This window comes from Marmota monax, unplaced genomic scaffold (assembly GCF_021218885.2).
Source record: "Marmota monax isolate L192 unplaced genomic scaffold, Marmota_monax_Labrador192_F-V1.1 WCK01_AAM20220418_F8-fsc00039, whole genome shotgun sequence".
Lineage (NCBI taxonomy): Eukaryota > Metazoa > Chordata > Mammalia > Rodentia > Sciuridae > Marmota > Marmota monax.
The window spans coordinates 2,782,427-2,803,740 of NW_026693602.1; the positions used below are offsets into that span (position 1 = coordinate 2,782,427).

At 37.5% G+C, this 21,314-nt stretch overlaps 1 protein-coding gene across 6 annotated transcripts in view; it reads left to right on the forward strand.

Moving 5' to 3' along the window:
• The window catches only part of Inpp4b (inositol polyphosphate-4-phosphatase type II B), a 799,925-nt gene that overhangs the window by 545,692 nt on the left and 232,919 nt on the right, over positions 1-21,314 (forward strand). For all 6 annotated transcript variants that reach the window (XM_046459556.2, XM_046459553.2, XM_046459554.2 and 3 more), the window contains 2 exons: positions 15,054-15,165; positions 19,298-19,370. In XM_046459556.2, the coding sequence (XP_046315512.1) occupies positions 15,054-15,165; positions 19,298-19,370 (185 nt within the window). The remainder of the gene's footprint in view (positions 1-15,053; positions 15,166-19,297; positions 19,371-21,314) is intronic.

Consider the following 21,314-nt stretch of genomic DNA (forward strand, 5'->3'; position numbering starts at 1 on the left):
GATACAAGGAAAAGGGTTTAATCTATATTAGATAACTTCTGTGTTACTGGAAGATAGCCCTTCAGGATCGGACCCAAAGAAGCCTATAGAAACAGGCACACATGGGAGTTCTCTGGTGTCTTACCATTATCTGTAACTGGGAACAAGAGTAGCATGTGCTTTGTAAGGTTGATTTGAGATATTTTAAAAAGAATACATGAGATTCAATTGAAAATAGTGCATGGTACATAGCCCCCCAATATATACTGATCACTGTTACCACTATCAGCATCAACCCTGATATAACACTGAGCCCTGAAGAGCTTCTTCTCTTTGAAAATGAGTACCCAAAAACTCCCAAATTGGTTTTGGTCATAGACTCCCTCACACCTACATGGGCAGCCTTTTTCAGTGGGTGATTAGGGCCAGTCTCATTGGGAAGATGACATTTGAGCATATTCCTTAAAGAGAAAATAACCACACAGATATTGGTTGGGAGTGGTGGTGATGGTGTTGGTTGGTGGGGGGCATTGAAGAATCAGAAGCATAGTTAATGCTAAGCCCCTAAAGAAGGAGTTTTCTTGGTTCATCCAAGGAACACTATTGTTCCATGAGACAAGAGTTGAATCAATAGAGTGAGAAGGAGAGTTAAATAAATGAGGCCAAAGAGGTAACAAAGTCAAGTTGGTTCAGAGATGAAATCCATCTGACATCTTCATCCTTTACACTGGCTAAAGCTGAGAGCCCTAGAAAGGTTCTGAACAGAGAAGTGGCATGTTCTGATTTATGCTCTGACTTATGTCGTGAATGTACCAAGTGTAGGGAAGACAAGAGTAGAAGCAGAAAAAACAGGTGGGAAACTCCATCCTACTGCAGTGAGGGGTGCTGATGGCTTGAACCAGGGAGGTGATTTAGAGGTGGTGAGGCAGAGTCCCATTCTGGATTCATTTTGAAAAAAAAAAGGACAGTTAGAAATTGATGATAGCATGCATGTTTAATATGAAAGAGAAAAATGAAACAGAAATGAATCTAAGAAGTTAGGTTAGATTTGGGGGAAGAACAGAGCTAATGCTGAGCATGGGAGGCTGCAGAGAAACTCTTTTTAAGAGAAAAATTGGAAATTCAGTTAAACGTTATCAAGTTTAGATGAGTTCAGTTTTTAAGAACAAATGAATGAAGAAAATATTGAAGCAACTCTTTGAAGCCTAGAAAAGTATTTTAAATTATTATCAAGAGAAGTACATTTCTGAATAAGCAAATAGAGAAAAATCATCACGAAAAAGTTTTAAAATCCATTCGTGAAAGAATATTTTAGAAAGTGTACAGTGTTCCCAGGAAAGTCCTTCAACACGTCAGTGTACTCAATAACAGGATGGAGAAGAAAGTACATCATGAAGGTAAAAACATAATGGTTTATATTTAAACACATTGAAAATAAGAAATAGCCATTTGACACTGCAGAAAACTTGATCAGCAAGGCAGAAGATGAACCCAAGCAATACTGTAGGATTCAAAATAGCCATATGCTTGTATCCCCTGCTGCTTCCAAAAAGGAAGTACCTTTCTCCAAAGGTACTACCAGGAAAATAAGTTTACTGAGTGTGTGCACAGTGTTGTTTTTTTTTTTTTTTTTAAGTTGCAAAGTATCTTATAAGGAATGTAATATAATTATACCCATTTTATAGATGAGAAAAATTGACTTGGGATTGTTAAGTTATCTAACTCTACATTGTTGGTACATTCCAGTGAAAATGAAAAAAGAAAAACAAAGGATGAGAGAAGATAATTTATGAGCAGGGCAATTTATAAGACTGCAATAAAAACAAAAGGCTTATTTGAAGTAAGATGGTCCCTGTTTAGTAATCAAAGTTATATTAAGATAAAATTTTCCAGATATTTATAAATGTAATTCATGGGAATTCTCACTGAAGCAAAAGTAATAAATAATGGGCAGTTTTAAGTTCTGTTCTGCTAAATTTTCAAGTTTGAGGTTTTCAAATATTTGGACTGAATGTTTGTGCCCTTCCAAATTCATATGGCCCCAACCCCCAATGTGCTGGTATTTGAAGATGGGCCCTTTGGAGTTGGCAAGGGATGAACTGGTGAGGATGGGACCTTGCTCCTGGGATCTGGACTTTTGTAAGAACAGAAGGCTGAGTGTTTGTTCTCTTTCCCTCGTGGGAGGACACAACTAGAATACAGCCATCTACAAGCCAGAAGGAGTCCTCACCAGAACCCAGCTATCCCTGTACACTGATCTCAGACTTCCAGCCCCTTAGAATTGTGAGAGTAAATTTCAGTTGGTGGAGCCCCCACCCCCATCTGTGATACTTTGTTATGGCAACCCAAGCCAACTAAAACCAAGAGCTCCTACATTCTGATGTGATTTTTTTGAATAGACTTTTATGCTCAAACTCTTATTATATCAACAATGTTTTCTTGTTTTTACCAGTAAGAATCAAAAGACAAAGGTCACAGCATTGCTGTAGGTCTGTGCCAAGGCCCAGGTGTGGGACTCTGTTCTGCAGAATAGAGTTTATGAAAGTTCTCAAGGGTAAGACCTTCTACAAGAGATAGCCAGTGAAATACAAAAGGTGAAGCTGAAGGCTATGCCTGGAAATGTGTCATACTGCAGGATAAAAATAAAAACAGCACATCCCAATACAGGATGATGGTTTGGTGACAGACACCGCTGTCCTTTGTCAGCTTCCTCATGCCTTTGTCAAAGGGGTTATGAGAGTCTGTGCAGCTCATGCCCATGAACTCCCAGAGGATATAGTGAAGGCATTTTGTATTTGGATGCAGTCCTTGCCAAAAATACCCAGGAAATCAAGTTTTTGAGACTGGAGAAAGTTATGAATGAAAAGTTGACTATTCCTCCCAGAACTTAATGCTTCCCCAGTTTTGATTCAGAAAGAATGCAATGGGAAGTAGTTTGGAAGCACATTATAGACCAGAAAATTCCAGATTATATGAATAATCTAATGGAAGAAGATGAAGATGCTCATAAGACACAATTCTCTCAGTGCATAAAGAATAACTAAAGTCCAAACATGGAGGAGAGACACATAGGAAAGGTCGTGCTGCTGTGTGAGAATACAGTCTAAGAGAACAAACAAGTAAGGAGGAAATTTAAAAGAAGAGATCAACCCATCCCAGAATGTCTCTTGCCTGTAAGGAAGATTAACTAGTTTAACACAAAACAAGTTTTCTCACAGTTTAGGAGTAGGTTGTTGATAGATTTTATGAAGATTTTAAAATTAAAAAAAAAAAATTATTGACCAAGCAACTAATAAATAAGTTACCACCACTTTGAGTTTTGGTCTTCAGAAATAAGTGTTAAAAGATTGGGTGTGGTCATCTGACTGTTTCCATTCTTGGATAAGGCCTAGCACTTCAGATGACTCAGTTTTTACAAAATAGACTGGGTGATGCTAAAAGTTATCTTGACTTTTACATTCTCTGATTTTCACCAAACCTAATAACTGAGTTCCAAGGAATCTATCTCAGAATAACAGAAAAAAGGAACGGCTACATCCAGGGTTATCTAAAACCAGCAAATCTTTTATTAGGAACACATTTCATTATGCTTCTTGAAAATTTACAGAAGGATACATAGCAATCCCTTTTGAATTGAAAATTTTAATCCCATGACTTTCAAGTTTTATATCTTTCTACTTCCTGTTATAACCTCAGTCTGCCAAATACCCAAAACATATTTTTTCTTATACTGATTCTTTCTTAGAGATATGATGAAGACCTTTGAGTTATAATAGATATATCCACTAATAATCAGAGTTCTTGGAATAATGTCTTAAAAGTGAGAAATTCAGAAAAAGAAGTAGGCAACTTTGCTGGGTACTTGAAGTTGAAAAACTAGTACAAGATGATTTATTTTTGCTGATCTTCAGAATTTATTTAACATGAATAAAAGCAATATAGTTTTTCTATGGCAGAAATATTGAACTTCTCTTTAATTACTTTTCTTCCTTTTAGGGGGAAAAAAAAAACACCTTCTGTAAGAATCTTTATTGTTCAGTATAGACTGCTTGACCTATGAATCAGTCACATTTTGGCCTCTAAAATAATTACTAGGTGATTTAGTAATGCATGACTAAGATCAGGTAGTTCAATAACTTAAAACCAAAAAATGGGAACTTTCAGGTCTTTATAGTCCTTTAAAACTAGTGCCAACCTGTCTTGCATATGTCGCTTAGCTAAGCTGAGTTTCTTTATTGTGACTATTAATAGCTACTATTTCTCAGGTGCTTTGCTATAACATTAGTCTAGTTCCTAAGTCATCCTTCATCTACGTGGCCAGTCACCCTGCTCCCCTTGGTGCACCCCATGCTCTGACCATGGTAGCCTGTGCTCCTCAGCTCTACTCTGATAACCTGAGGTCCACCCTCAGCCCGGTGCCCCTCCCTCCGTCATTTCTCTTTATTTCACTGGAAGCTGCCCTCTCCCTGTAGCCCTGCCTTTCATACCTGAGATAGGATAGGCATCTCCTGAAGTTACCCTGGACTGTGGCTCATGGCCTCAAACCATCCAATTCTTCACATTACTGAGGTCACCCCCAGATATCACCTCCCCCCATTTCATGAGAATTTTAGCTTGTGACACACTGGGTCTCTCTTCAGCGCCACTCCTCTCAGTTCCTGGATGCAGGACCACATGGATGACCTTTTCAGTTCATTAGCCTCTCAGGATTTTCTCCATCCTACCTCAGCAACTGGCTCCCAAGGCCTTCCCTGAGTCTCATCACTAATCCTCCAGGTCTCCACTTGAAGCATCCCCCTTGCGGACTCCCCCCTCCCCACTTCTGATACACAAGCTCTGGCTGCTCTTTGCACTGACACACCCATGCTGTGCTCCTGCTCGGTCATTCATGGCCCCTCCCCCATGTCCTTTCTTATCTAGGTGAAGATTCCACAGCCCATCCCTGAGAGATCACAAGACAACTCCCTCACATATGCCCTCAACTCCCGTGCCTCTCTCCTGTTACTATGTTCCCAGAGAAAGACATAACCTCATTAACTTATCAATGAAAAACAAAACTACACTAACAAAGTCTGGCGAAGCCCATGTTTAGCTCACCCACTCCGCAGGAGCTTTCCTGTAGTTGAGGGGGCTTACAGGCTGCATTTGCGCCTGTGACCCCTAGATACCTGGTTTCCTAACCTTGTAGCCCCACATATTTCCTGGGTCACACTCTCCCAATCTCTGGGAACATTATTTTCTGCCACCTCTTTGCTGAAACTCCCAAGCCTCTCTCCTCTTCCTCTTTCTCAGCTAATTTATCTGGTTTCTGTTTCACAGAGAAGAGGAATCTAACAATTTCCCAAGCCAAATTTACCAACTTGTCTGCGTCTTCTCTGCCTTCCCTCCTGCTTTTGAGATGAACTCTGACTTCCTTTCTACAATCAGTGCTTTAGATTCCACCTCTCCTTACCTACCCAGAACGTCACTACAGTAACTTTTCGGCTGGCCTCATTAAGTATTATCTAGTAGATATCTGTCAGTATAAGACAGTGCCACACCAGGCTGCTGTTTCCTTCCAACTCATGCTGCATTTCCCTGCTCCTCTTTGTGTCCAAACTATTGCAAGAGCTGCCTCTGCTTCCCCTCTTTTGATTTGTCTTTTGAATCTGTCCTCCTCAGCCTCTCAGCCCTGCCACTTTACCAGTGAACTTTATTCACTGGTCATGATCTGCAGTTGCTCCATGTTGCCAAATCCAGAGGATAATTCTCAGTGCCCCTCTTAATGGCCTGTCGACACAGTGGGTCAGTTGCTTGCTCCTTAAGACATGTTTTGCAGTAGGTACTGGGACACCAGACTTTTTTTTCCCTCCTCCTAACACTGTGGCCCCTGTCTGTTTCTTTTCTTGTTTGCTCCTCAACACCCTGACCTCTAAGCATGGAAGGGTCCTGTTTCTCCCTTTAGTGTAGGGACTCTTCTCTTTTCACTCTTCATTCATTCTCCTGTACCCAGTCTCAAAGCTTTTAATAGCATCTATGCTTCTTTTTTTGTAGGGGGATCAGACCCAGGGGCTTATGCATGCCAATTGTACATTCTTCCAGAGATCTCTTCCCCAGTCACTAGCATTGATGTTCTGATGATGCTGATGTTTACATCTCTAAAACCTCCAAAATCACTCTCTTTATCCTCTTTCTCAACTCATTTATCTGGTTTCTGTTTCAACAAGAAGAGGAATCTGACGATTTTCTATAGCACATTTACCAACCCATCCGCACCTCGTCTGCTTTCCCTCCTATGTAATGAACCCTCACTTCCTATCTGAAATCAGCGCCTTCTCTACTGTGGATGGTTGACCAACCCTAGGGCTCCTGACCTTCACAATAAACTAAGGTATGATAATTCAATTTTGAATAATGCCTCAAATCTAAAATAGGCAAAACTGAGTGCCTTCCATCCACTGCCCACCACTCCCCTTGAAAACCTGTTCTCCTCACAGTCTCCCCTTTCAGGAACCTGCATTTCCTGCTTCCCATTGCTTGGGCCCAGATCCCTGTGGACTTGGATTCCACTCTCTCTTATCCTTTTCATCTAACCAAGGACAACAGTATGTTATAAGCTCTCCCTTCAAATTAAAACTAATCTCTGACCCACCTCGTGCTTCTCCAAATTTCTCCTGACTCATCTAAATGATCTTTGGTTTGTCCCCAACTTCCCCTGAATATGATGGGAAATTCACTTTCTTCACAGGCTTCTCTTCTATGCCATAGATAGTGGGATAGACACTCATGTAATTTCATAATAGGTGGCTAGGGTAGCCATGTCTGAGACCCAGTCCTAGCAGACCAGAGAGGGAAGTTCTCCTGCTGGCCTTGAAGAAGTGAACCTTGAGAGTGGCCTCAGAACTGAGCATCATGCAGGCTGTTAACTTGCAAGAAAATGGAGACCCCAGTCAACACAGCCACAAGGAAATAGATTCTAGCAGTCAACACAGGAAGTGAGTTCCTTCATGAGCGTCTAGCCCGGTCTGGGTCTAGATGTATTTCAGCTCCTTAGACCCTAAGCAGAGTAGTCTGGCTGAACTTCTCTTTTGAAGAAACTGTGAGATAATTAACGAGTGCTGTTTAAAGACTGAGTCTGTGGTAATTTGATATGCAGAGATAGAAAACTAATACATGTCTCTCTGACTTGGTCTTCCTGTCCCCTCTTTCCTACCTACCTAGCTTTAGCCACATTGGCATATGCCATTCCTGGATTATGGCAACCATATTCAATTAAAGGCGTTTGGACCATCTGATTCTTTCTGGAAAGATCTTGCTCCAATTAAGATATATGGCTCACTTTCTTCTTTTCCTTAGGCATGTGTCCAAATATCATCATATTAAACAGAACTTTCTCCCACTGACCATAAAGTAGCAGCCCCAAAACAGCTCTCCTCTCTCTACCATTTTACCCTGCTTACATTTTGTTCTGGGCATTTATCATATTCTGATATATTTCTCACTAGTTTACCCCTAGAATGTAAATTCCTGAGGGTAGAAATTTTTGTTTTTTTCTCTGTTGTATTGGGATGGAATAGTACTTAATAGTACAAGTAGGTGCCAAATAAAGGTTTGAAACTGATATTTTCTATAATTTTGAACTTATTTTTATATTTTATGGAGTTTTATGCATTTGGAAAAGTTTTTAGTAGGATATATCAGATTAAAGAAAATAAAAATTTGAAAACCAGAAGATTTTATAATTGAGTGACAGAGGATTTAAAAAAAATCGAAATGCAATTAAGCATAAAAATATAGGCAATAAGAGTTATTCAGTTTCAGAGTACCTGCCTCCTGTAATTTAGAACTCTTGAATTTCTGATTGCACAGGATTGAAATACATTGTCCTTTATAATTACGCTCAAAAACTGTATAAGTTTGACCTTTTATACTAGCTTTTTTTATACTCTTTCTTACTATTAAAAACTGACATAAAATCCAAAACCACAAGAAAACCTGATAAAAGTGTACAATTGAAAATATGAATATTAAATAATGTTCCCTCATTAATATTTAATTGATCATTTAATACTTCAGTTCTCCATGTGTATTGTGTATGGATGTTTTCACAGTGTTTAACAGCATTTTGATTAGTTTTGTGACATTTACAAGCCATTTATGTAAAAAAAAATTATTGAAGGAGCAAAAGCAAAATTCCTTAGCTGTCAGTATTGTTTTCCCTTTGCCATAAAGATTTCTGTCTCTATATATAATTATATATATATATATATATAATTATTTTTGGTATTGTGTGATCTCATTATTCCATCCCTGCTCCTATTTCCTTCGTCTCTCAATAGCCTCTGCTAATGTGGAGTTTCTCTTCCTTTCTTTCCCTTTTTCTTACTCAAAATTAAAAATGCAAGGAAATAAATATGATAAAACAAATTCAACAAAAATCTAAGCAGTGGTTTCTTTTCCTAAGTCTAAATATGAGCGATTTCAGGCAGGAGGAGGCCAGTTGATTTACACCATGGTGGGGAGTCATTGGTCCAGTAAATGTATTACTCCCCCTGAATAAGCATCTTCCTGTCCATTCTGATGACAGTAATGTCATTTCCATTGTTCAGGTCGAATTTCTTCTTCTTCTTCTTTTTTTTTATATGTGAGATTTCTAAGGTTTTCAGGTATTTCAAAATCACAACAGATGGGATAAAATTCACACTTTGACTCTGGCATCCCTAGTAAATGTCAGAAATTAGGTTTGGTTGACACAGAAGAGGATAACCTTTTAATAAATATGGCTTTTATATTCCCAGACCAAATTAATGTGTTTATTGTCTACTAAATTATCATCACAGAAAATGGCTGTATCCTTTCTCATTTCTTTGATTTCATGAACTAACAGAGTAAAACTGACTTTTTATTGTTGTACAGTTCTATGAATATTGTAACACGCGAATAAATTCTCATAACCACCAATATAATTAGGATACAAAAACTCTTTTCTGCTGCCCTGTTGGTTCTTATGTCTACCCACAAAACCCCTAGCAACCACTGATCTGTTGTCCATTACAAAGCATTTTAATTTTTAAGAAAGAAACGAATAATTGGATTCCAAACATTCATTGCTAGATGTTTGTAGATTCATCAGGTGTCCTGTAGAACCCTCTGGTTTCAATCTCCCTAGAGGCCTTTTCCTGGATCCCTGTCTGTTTACACCAGTGCTAATCTCTGCATTTGAGGCTGTGTTGGGTCTAGGTCAAGGGATACCGGAGGGGGAAACTGCAGCCTCACTACTGGCCGAGAGGTGTTTGAGATGCTGGTCCACCTCACCCCCATGTTTGCCTGATGCTGTTTTCAAATCTCTCAAATACTGTAACTGTTCCATGTCCAGGGGTTGTAGTTGTGTTCCATGTGTGTGATGGGCTACAGAGGGCTTCTCCTAAGCTGCCTGAAGCCATACTGGCAGATCAAGATGTGTGATTAATTCTGATGTAATTATAGTTGCTTTAGCTTCCTGACAATGGCATTCCCAAGACGCCAACCTTGTTTTCTCACTTTGCTGATGGGTTGATTCTTAATCCAAGGAGATGGTTTATATTTCACTTTTATTATTGAAACAAGTTTCAAAATATAATTTAACGACAGATTTTTATAGTGTCTGACGAGGGTGAAATTTGTATTAGTGGTATTCCTCATTTTGGGGCGGTTTCATTTTCAGCATTAAAAAGGGATATACAGTCCTAAAAAGGGGATGGTTATTATTTGTACAATGTACTCTTGAAGATTTGTGGCCCAGGCTGTGTAACTGTGTTACTTGTTATAGAATCATTTCTACATTTAAACCTAAAATCTGTTATTTTGGGTTACATAAATCTTGTGAGGTAAGTGGATGGTTTACAGTCTTCATATTTTAAAGCTGGGAGACCTTTTTAGAAGCTGAGCTGCCTGTTCCCAATTACAAAGCTGTTTACTATATAGGGAACCAGCACCTTGGCTAGGAACTTTGGTACTCAAGGTCCATGGTGCTTTCCGCCACATCATACTCCATTATTTAATGATGTGCGATGAGGTGGATCGATTTGAACCAAAAACTACTGAGCTGTCTGTAAAGTTGACAGATCGTGATATCAGGCCTTGAAAGACTGTTGCTATCTAGTCCCTCCTCTCTGGATAGGGATTGGGCTTTGTCTGAAGACTTTTAACTTGAGAAAAATAAAATAAAACAGTGAAAGAAGAGCTTAGGCAGAAAACTTGGAAGGGAAAGATACTGGAGAACAGAAATAGATTCTTCAAGTGTAACATAAGAGATGTGGTCTATCTGGATGTTGCTGTTGGGAAGAGATACATGTAAGAGACATCATGGGGAAAGAATCAGGGCTTAGTGACGGGAGGATAAAGAAAAGGCAAAGGGAGCAGTGCTTTCTGTTTTGGTTTTAGGATAACATGCTTTTGCGTGAGTTTGGGTTTGAAAAAATGAAGGGTTATGTGTCAAGCTTCTAGAATGTTCAACAATGACATCAAGACCAAGGTAATTTAGAAATAGAAATTGGGATTGAACTGGGAATATAAAATTGTGGTTCATCTTACAAGAACGTTGGAGTTCCATGACAGTGGGTGGAATTTCTGCAGGTGAATCTATAAGGAGAAAATATTTTAAAAAACCAACTAAATTTTGGTATATGTAAGCCATTCCTATTAAGGACTACTAAAAGTTTTATTTGAGTATAAGTTTGAAAGAGTATTATGGCTTTGTGAATTTCATCTAGAACAGAGGTGTTCTTACTTACACATAGAGAACTCTCACTTGCATGAGGTTAGCACTGCTGTATAATTGTGCCAGAAAAAAAGATCATCAGGGTGCACTGACTGACTGACTCTGTTCATTTATGGCCTTTGTTTATTCTCCTGTCCGGGTGAGCTTTTCATTTTCTAGTTACACGTCTAGATGGTTTCAATGTCAAGCACGTCTGGCAGCTGCAGATTCCTGGGTATGTACCGGTGCTACTTCATATTCACAAAGACTGACAGTGCTAATGAGGCTTTTTCCCTGATGTTTACAGAGTCATTTGTTGCTTTGCATCTCTGCGACATTTCCAAAATAGAAAAGTTATTTACATTTTGCTGTTTAACATTTCTGGAACTATTTTTCTTTTCTCCCTCTCTCTTTTTCCCCCTCTTTTCCTGTAATAAGGGTGGTGAAATAGGTGGGGAAAAAAGTTTAGAGAATGAGGTACACTAAATTGTACTTGAGAAGAACATTTTGCATTTTGTATATGTACTTCTAAAATATCTGTGCATGTTTCATCATATGAGATTGAAAATGTTAGGACACTTCAGGAAGTCATTTTAAAAGCATATTTTAAAGAGCTTATTTACTAATGTATTATGTACCTGAAAACCTAAGTGAGAAAAATGTGTAGATTTGTGTTGCTGAAATCCCCCTTTCTTGTCTTCCACATCTTGTTGGCATGCTTAAATATTTAAGTCTGATGGAAAGAGGACCTTGATGTTGTGGTGGAAATACAACAGTGGCCGTGAACTATCATCCACTTTGTCTTTTCTTATGAAACTCTGCTTTCAACAGTGATAATGATCCGGCAATACAGTCTCTGAAATGACAGTTTCTTTTTCTTTTCTTGGTGTAGATTGAGATATTTCTAAGAGCACTTCATCGTATTGTCACATGAATTGCTAGGAAAGGATCTGAAGATTGCTTCTGTTTTGGGTTCAGTCAAATTTGTTGTTCACTTATTCCCCAGGTTTAGCACCCATTTGGTTTGGTTTGTTTTTTGGGGGCGGTGAAGTGGGACGGAAGGTGGGATTAAGGAGGAGAGGCTAGAATGTGCTTGAGAGTGTCCTTGAATCCATATTAACCTGTAATGGCCTAGGATGGCTGTTATGAAATCATAGAAGTGGCTAGAGGATGGGGTTCAAGGGCTGATAGTGTGGGATAGCTGTTAGAGATCAACCCTTTATTTTGCAGTAAAAGGATCTGAAATGCAGAGAAATGAAATTTTATGTACTTGGTCACATAGATAATTAGTAGCTGAGGTGGAAGTAGAACTTGGGTTTCTTGATTCCTAGCCTGGAACTCTCTTCAATATATCTTCTATGCAGATATGATGAATTTCTATTGGTTAAAACATGATGCATAAACAGTGGTGCATAATGGTTAAGCTGTTATTACTAAGTTTCCCCAACTTGTTGGGTGATAGGTAATTAATCATTTACAAGTAAATTTGTTTTCTAAATCTCTGTGATGTCATCTTTGAATGGACCTTCTGGATTGAAGCAAGACATTGATATCTGTTGTGTGTAGTAAATTGTTATACTAAGAATTGGCTTCTATATTCTATATTCTAATTCAGTGACAGGGCACTATATGGGTTGTTTTTGAGTTTATTTAACCTGGGTTCAACATTTCATCTTCTACAAATATAAGATGAGGAGATATACTTTAGGGTACTCCAAAGAACTATGTATCTAAAATGATTTTGGAGAGAAATCGACTCTAGAATTCTGTGGTATCACTAGATTAAGCAAATTCCTGACTTTAATTCTACTTAGTGACTAAGTAGAAGCCAATAAGAGATAAAACTGGAAACCCAGAAGGCAGACAAATCATTGAACAAGTAGCTAGATAACTACAAAAGATTATAGCTCAAAAGTTGTCTTCCATTGTGTATTGCTTTTTTTTAATGTTCTCAGCATTTTGAAAGGTTTGCTTGGACTGTGATAGTTATAGATCTGTATTCTTTGCATGACCAGGAATGTGGGCTTTGTACCATCATCCATTATCACTACGTCTTGTATCTCCAGTGAGCATTCAGTCGCTCTTGAAATGCACATGCCATGAGATCCTATACTCTTTTTACTGTAATCTTAGATATTTTTTTTGAGTAACAGTTCTTAGGAGAATCACATTAAATATGATTTGATGCATTAATGTCATTAATGATTCTGTTGATGCTGCTAATATATAAGTACAACTCCTAGGCACTGTGATGAGCACAGAATTTAATCCTTGAGAGGAGGATTGAGTTCCAAATGAGGAAAACTTAGCCTCACATGGTTATGTGATTGCCCAGCCCAGTCCTTGAGATGACACTTGTCACCATTATGACAGATGTCATTTTAATTATTACACAGCCCTGGAAGTGGCTGGGAAAGCTTTACCTACTGTTCTAACTCATTAGGTGTGTTATTGGATTAGTTTGTCAAAAAAAAAAAATTTAGAATGTTACACATAGGATTTACATTCCTGGAAGTTAAGCTAGCTTAGTTTGGTTAAGGAATTATTTTTAAACAATTCCTTTTGAGAAGAAAAAGATAACATTATTCATTTAGCTAACTGGTTATTTTTGTTGGGAGGAGTCTGCAAATCTCTAGTTAAAAAAGAAAAAGAAATTCATACTATCAATGAGGATTTTTATTACACTACCAAGGATGGAAGAATCATGCCAAGGTATGCCCCACAATGCCTATGAAAAGTCATTACGTCATGTTTAAGTGGAAAATGATGTAATGAGTTATTTAAAGCTATCCCAGAATTGGAGCTAATATAGTTTTCTACAGTATCACAGATTATAACGTCTCCTGTGTGTATCTTCATGGTGATGAATGTTTGAATTCTCTATATTAATGTCAAATAATTGTGTCAATAATATGATAATTGCCACTGATTTTAAAATAGCCCACTAGCATTTTACTTCATATTTCAGTGTAAATATTGATCTAATAAGTCAATTTTTTTCTATCTATATCATCTCTAGTTTATTTTATTTTGACCTTCATTGTGTACATTAATATTTTCCTACTCTAATTTTCGTAAAAACATAATTCAAAAGGTGCCTTTTAATTTGTACCCATTATTTTGCTGGAAAAAAAATGTATCATGACCTAGTAATGTAGTTATGCTTCCTTTTCACTTAGTTTCCTCATTATTTTAATGAGTCTTTTTTGTTAAACGTACTTATTTTTTATTCCTCTTTTCTGATACCTCTTATAATAACATAGCAACATTTAGAAGGGATTGGATAAGAGAGATACACCATTCGTACTCCAATTAAAGTGAAAAGCAAATTTCAGAAAAGAACATAACTCAAAAAGAAAATGAAGTGTCACATGATCACTGTCATTCAGTCAGAGTGGCTAGAGAGAAGGTACAGCAGCATGTCAGACCTGTGGGGTAACATGCGACCTACTTTCACAGTAGGACTGGAGGGAAACATGTTATGTGTCACAGTGTTTCCATGGTATAAGGGCAGCACTTATTATAAAGGTTTTCTTGCCCAGAAAGAGAAACAGAAGAATTTTAATGTGTGGTAGTTCATTAGATTATCTTTGGCTTCCATAGTAATTGCTAACCATAATGCTTTTATGCTGATGAAAATAATGATGATAAAAATCTAATAAAGTTATCTTTAAATTTAGAAGAGTTATTCAATGACCAATGCACTTGAGGAAGACTAGATCCAGGGCTGCTATGTTGTAACCTTGGGCTAGTCTTCCTATCCTTTTGTGTATCAACTTCTTTGTCTGAAAAATAAGAGGCCATACTAAATAAACTCTAGGTTATGTTCTGCTTTGCATGTGCCTTAACTTATGTTTGCTAGGAGAGAATTTTCTTTACCTTTTTATCTTAGAAGAAGAAAATACACTAGGGAAAAATGTACAAAGTTAGATTTTGTAGCCAGTGGCTCAGCCATAGATGGATACATGGTTATTTATTTTCGTTTCTATTTTTTGGGATAGGCAAGTACTCTAGGTCATGCAGTTGGGATTGAGGGATGATGGTTTATGCTGTTATAGACATTTGATGGCTACAGGTTGGAGACACAATGTTCTTTCCCTGAGGCTGCTCCTGAGACTCTTTAGGAAGACTCCTATTCTTGAAGTAGCTTTTGATCTAGTTTATCTCATAAATTCATTTCTAATTTTCATTTGAAATTAAAAATACCAATACAGGTAATATAATTTGCTTTTTTTTAGCAGATATGTTTAAGACAAGGTAAATAGCAATATTACTGGTTTTCAGAAACAAGTGTTATTTGAACATGTTTAGAGAGAGAAGATTCTTACCTCTGAATTTCATTGATTTGTGCTTGCAGAACTTCAGATGGTGGCAAAGTGGTTGGCACCATAGAAGTCAGTGTCGTGAAGATGGGGGAGATCGAGGATGGGGAAGCCGACCACATCACAACAGATGTGCAGGGACAAAAGGTAGGATCGCAATCAGCTCCTTGCACAAATTAAATTAGAAAGGATCAGCTTTGCCAGATGCCTGTATCACTAACACTCTGTGGGGTTTGAAATCTCATTATTCAAAAGCTAAATGAGAATCAGCTCTGGAATTGAAGTACTACATGAGTGTTTCATCCTCTGAACCAGAGGGTCCATTTGTATGGAACGAGGCCGGGCTATGCACCATTCAGAAACACCTTTCTCTTCACTGCCAGCTCCCTTGCTGACACTGCCTCTTCTCAGCTGGAACAAAAGTATTGATCATGGTTGCATTCTGTCATAATTAACCCTGCATGAGATGCACAGAAGATTCTGGGAGGGCTTTTCCAAAACGTAACGTGCTCTCTCCTCCCAGAGGTCTCATTGGAAAGAGATGCAATTTTAATTTGGATTTCCTTTTTATGTGATAGAAGGCAGATTTAACAAGAACTGCGTGCCTTGTGAAATTGTACAGAGAGAGGCAGGAAATAATATATTGCAGAGGGACAGCTCTAGCGGAGGGACAACGCCAGCCAGAAGCAGCTTTTTTGAAGCCCATGATAAAGGCTCAGTGCAAAGAAATATGTGTACAGAATTTTCTCTTCCTATTGCTTCCTTTCCCTAAGAAAGAAACACCTGATATAAATATTAAACTAAATTCCTTTGTTAGGAATGCAGTTGCCTATTTTATGGAAGCAATTGAAGCACAGGAACATATTTTAAAAATACCAGTAGGATTTTTCTTTTTTGGGGGGGAGGGAGGAAATGAGTTGTTTTATATACTTTAATACCTACCTTTTCATAAATGAACATTTTAAAATTATAAGACCACTGTGATGTATTTTCTAGTTTATTTTTCTTATCTTGGAGCATGTTCAATTTTGATACTTAGGAAACATTGACATGGAAGAAGATGTTTATCCAACACTTAACAAATAATTAATTTTTACAAAATATCTAAGATTTTCAAAAAAATACTTTTCTTGTACCAGAATCAGCCAGCATCTTCTATGTTGCCCCTAAACTTTGCTATTCTTTATTCCCTCACGTTCCCATTGGGACATTATTATGTATCATAAAAATATTCCAAGAAGGCCTAAAGTTTAAATCAGGTCACTTGCAAATGTCAGGGCTGGGGTAAAGTTTGGCAGGAGCTCCTCACTGGGTTTCTGCATTCAAGACCCCTGTCCTGGTTTGGTCCCTTCGTTCCAGCATTGTTCCTTTTGGAGTCCCATATAAGATTCATCTTGGTCACCATCCCATGAACTCTTGTATCAAGTTTAGGGAAAGATGATTTAGATGCTAAGTGGGGGACTGGATGCAGGGGTAGACAGATTACCATACGTGGACCTGTAGCCATGGACCAGGAGACCAGTAGCAGAAACCCTTCCCATTTCAAAGCAGAGCCACTTTCCTGGCTCTACTCCCAGCCACTTCCCCTTTCTCCTCCAGCTCACCCGCCCTTCGCCTCCAGACTGTCTCTGTTGGAGATAGTACACACTGAATCATGCTCTTTTCATAGAGAGAGAACTTGATACCTAGGAAAATGCCCCACCTAAGTACTTCTGGGTCAATCATCAGAACTTTAAAAAAACAAAAAGGTGTAACTGAGCTATTCTAGAAATAGAAGGCGGCAGTAGACACCATGGATGAGTCATAAGTTGACAAAGAAGGGCAGCAAACCAAAGATGGCAGCATCTCTGTCGTGTCTGGATTTTTCAAAAACAAAACAAAACAACAACGACAAAAAAAAAAAAACTGACCTTTTGTGAATATTTTATAAAGTAACTATCAAGTCTTTTGTTAATCCCTTATAAAACTCATTATTGAGTGAAAAACATATTAAGATGCAATATGTATGATATTTAGAAGAATATGTGGAAATAACTTTTCTTAGTGTTTTCAAAATGTGGTCAGAATTTTGGGTGAGTATTATATTAGAACTACAAGTGATGGACCCTTCTGTAGATCTGCTAACCCCAAATCCACAGAAAGGGTATTGACACCATTTGTTACTAATGGTGATTTAGGTCTTGAATGATTGACATATGTGAAAAGGGAAAAAAACTGAAATAGAAGTCATCCCTAAAATAGCATTGTTTTTACTGCTTTGCCTAATTTGAGAATGAAGGAGTGGAATTTCTGTTAGCATTGTAGTTTGTTCCCTGAGAGTGATGCATGTTATCTCTCATGTCCATTTAAGCAGATAGTAGTGAAACCTATTTTATTCAGCTTGTGCTGTCATAACAAAATACCTTAGACCAGGTGGCTTGAACAGCAGGAACTTACCTTCTTACAGTTCTGGAGGCTAAAAAGTCCCAGATTAGTGTGTCTATTAGTTTGGTTCCTGGTAAGGAAATAATTAGTATTAGTTAATGGAGTACCTATTTTGGGATACTTTCTATTTTTTGCCCTGAATCTAAATTTTGAGAGCATTATAAATAGCAGAATTTTAAAATACAGTAAAATTGCAATAGAAGAAGACCGTTAGGTCAAAATTGTCCTAAATATTTGCCTTCCAGTTTGCATGGGAGATATGAGTATGTGAAGGTCACATTTCTGTGTCCACTTTGCAAAATAATACACTCCTGCTATTAGAAAACATGAAGCCATCTTTTACTACAAGGAGACAGACTGCCTCATATAGGAAAGCTGTGTCAGAATAATGGCCTGGTCTCTATAAATTATGGACTTTACTCGAAGGGTTCAATCTCACCTTTCCTGTAAGTTATGTTGATAATGCTCTTCTTTTGGAAATGAGGATGTCTTGTAGCTATATATCTAGTTATTACATGGAAGGGTATCAGGGACAAATCATGGGAAAACGTCCAGACCCATCTGAGAATATTAGGTTTGATTGGTCTGTAAATACCCATTATACATGCTAGAGCAGAACATTGATATGATGAATATAGTGTTTATGGAAGATTATTTTAACAGCCCTGTAGAGTCTGAAAGGAGTAGAAGAAATACAGGAAAGAGGAAAAATAAAGAATTTTAAGTATGTCCAAGCATCATTGCACATTGCTCCAGTGATTTGAGAAGTGCCTTTCCAAACTAGCTATGGGTTAAAAGAAGGGAACTACCTGTGACTTCCAGTTGATCAGAAAAATGATTTAGAGGGTATCAAATGTTAAGAGCTGTTTGCAGTTTTTCATTCTTTCATTTATCCTGGGACCTCAGTAAAATAGTTACAAAAGCTCATGTTTCAGCCAACCCCCAAATTACTGTGTAATCTGATGAACATTATGATAGAGGGATAAGTAGTAGACTGTAAAAATACAGAAGGCAACATTTGAATCAGTGCTTTGATTTATATACCTACCTCCTCAAAGTTTAAGGAACACGAAACAATTCCCTCTCTAATGGGAACCTCAGTGTTCATGATTCCCATCAGGGAGGGGAGACCCTGAGGACAGACAGGCCAGGGGTAGGAGGAGACAAGTGTTAGAACAGCTGGGAAGTTGCCCAAGGAATTCTGGTCCAACCTCCTGGGGAGGGTGATCTGGTTGTATACACAGTATACTCACACCGATTCGTGTCTTCACACATGTACTTTGGATAATAATGATCATCACATTCCACCATCATTTCTAACTCCTATGCATTCTCTTGAGCTCAGCCAAGCAGACCCTACAGGAGGATGAATGCTTCCCATAGATACTCACCCAAACAACTTTCTAGGGTATTTTTTCCTGCTTGTTTTGTTTACATTCTCTTGTTTATAGCTGGTACATATTGTCAGAAAATTCACTTTCCTCCTTCCCCAGAATCCCCCCATTTGCGGGCTGGAGATAGAAGGAAACTCATATGAAGAAATGAATTCTAGATCTGCCTATATGAACCCTGGTCTCTTATCAACCTCCTGTGTCCTCTGTTAGTTACAGTTCCTTAGGAACATTAGGATATTCCCCAACTCTTTGGTTTCTTCCCTGCATAGCCTTCAAGCAGAACTGAGATGTACTTTATAATTGTATAATACAAATGTCTTACACATAAATTTGAGCAAATAATCACAAATTAAACAAGATTCATAGTAGAGATATGTTTTTCTCTTTTTATAAACAAAAAGTAATTTCATTTCTCATCTTGATTATTTTCAAATATATTTATCTCTTGTATTTTCTCCTAGTGTGCCCTGGTATATGAATGTACAGCCCCAGAAAGTGTGAGTGGAAAAGATAACTTACCTTTTTTGAATGCAGGTATGTAACTCAGTTTTTGGATAATTATATGAGTGTCAAATGAACATAGACTCGAATTTTCTATGAATTTAACTCTGCAACTGGGCAGTTTTGCCAGAGAATGACTTCTGAGCACTTAATAAATAAACTGGGAATCAGGTAGAGCCAGCTGAATAGAGGCAGAGTATACAATTCCATAGGAAACATAGACAAATACCTTAGCTATATGTAGAAGACCTCTTGGCCATGGAACTGAATATTATATGAAATATAATATTTGTCTGTTGCTCATAGTCATGTATTGCAATTTTAGCAAACACTAACAGACAAATAGAAAGAGAACCTCTTATCTAGTTTGACTTTCTAATTATATACTTCATAAAATGATGTTGTTAAGATGATAGATGAGGGGTTGGGGCTGTGGCTCAGTAGTAGAGTACTTGGCTAGCTCAATCCTCAGTACCACATATAGAATCAATCAATCAATCATCAATCAATCAAATAAAAGGTATTGTGTCCATCTACAACTAAGAAAAACTTCTGAAAAAAAGATAAATGAATTCAATAGGAAAATTTATAACCACATTTGAATATCCTTAGGCAGGTGTCTGTTACTCATAGTCATGTATTGCAATTTTAACAAGGCATCAAACAATGTATTAAATGCATTTATGTATAAAATTGAAATGTGTGGTGTGGTTAGGATATGTGTGATAATATTGAATGTCAACTTATGTAACTATTTTTGAAGGATAATGTGAGTTAATATGACCATTATCAATAGATAATGGTTGCTATGGTGACAGGCAGTATACCTGATGCCTCTGGAAGTCCTGCAACACATGTTTGGGGAAGGTGTTACCATTGCAACACTGTGCAGATGAGGAAATCGTTAGGTGTCCCCCACCTGGTAAATAGTAGTGGGTACAGAATTCACACCAGTTTCTGTACTAAGGCATTTGTTCTTGCGTCCCAGGCCATGCCACTACTTACCAAATTGCTGTCACAGTAAAATAAGTCTTCTATATTTTTCTTGTTCTGCTGTGTTATTTACATTGCAATAGCAACATAGATAGCATGAAAATCAGATTAATGAATGGTGCAGAACTTCAAAGACTTACTAATACATAACTTCTAAATTATTAGCTGTTTATTAGGGGCAGCTAATAATAGGCACTGAAGAAGAGAATACACCCTTTGACTGTATTATACACACAAAGAAATCAAAATAAATTTAATTGAGAAACATGTAAAAAAAATCAACCCTACTTATACCAAATGAAGCATTATGTCAGAAAAGAATAGCTGCTTCTCAACCCTTGAACAAATGGTATGGGAGCTTTTTGTTTGGATGGTTATTTTTTATTGAAGATTTAATCTCAGAAGTGATGTGAATAACAGTGTTGAATGGTCTACCCAGACAGCTAGATCATCCATAAACCATAAAATATCTGATAAATTATCAGTATGGTTCAATATCTGAAGTGTTATCAAAGGTCTTGTTCATGTTTATTTTTTCATCTGAAGGTTTACTAAACCTTTAGTCCTTTACTTTAATATGTTCATATGATCTGTTTCATTTTATGACATGTTTTCTTGAAAAATGATTTTGAGTGTGACAGATATTGAGTTCATGTTAAATACAATTGGAATGACTCATGTTATCACTCACATCATCTATACTGTAATTATCACATAATTGAAAGTTTCATTCATGTTAAACCTTTACCTTTCAACACACAAAAAGAAATGTCATTTTTAAGATACTGATTGGTTAAATTTCAAAGCAAAAGAGAAAATTTACTCCTAAGTAAACAAATGTTAGGACCAAAGGAATAAGTTACAGACGTAGAATACTGGAAAATGAATCCACACCTCCTAAGACCTAGGTCTGGAGTCTGTACGCTTTGGAAACACGTATTCTTTGAGATTACTAGATCATTGCTTGTTATGTGTACATTATAA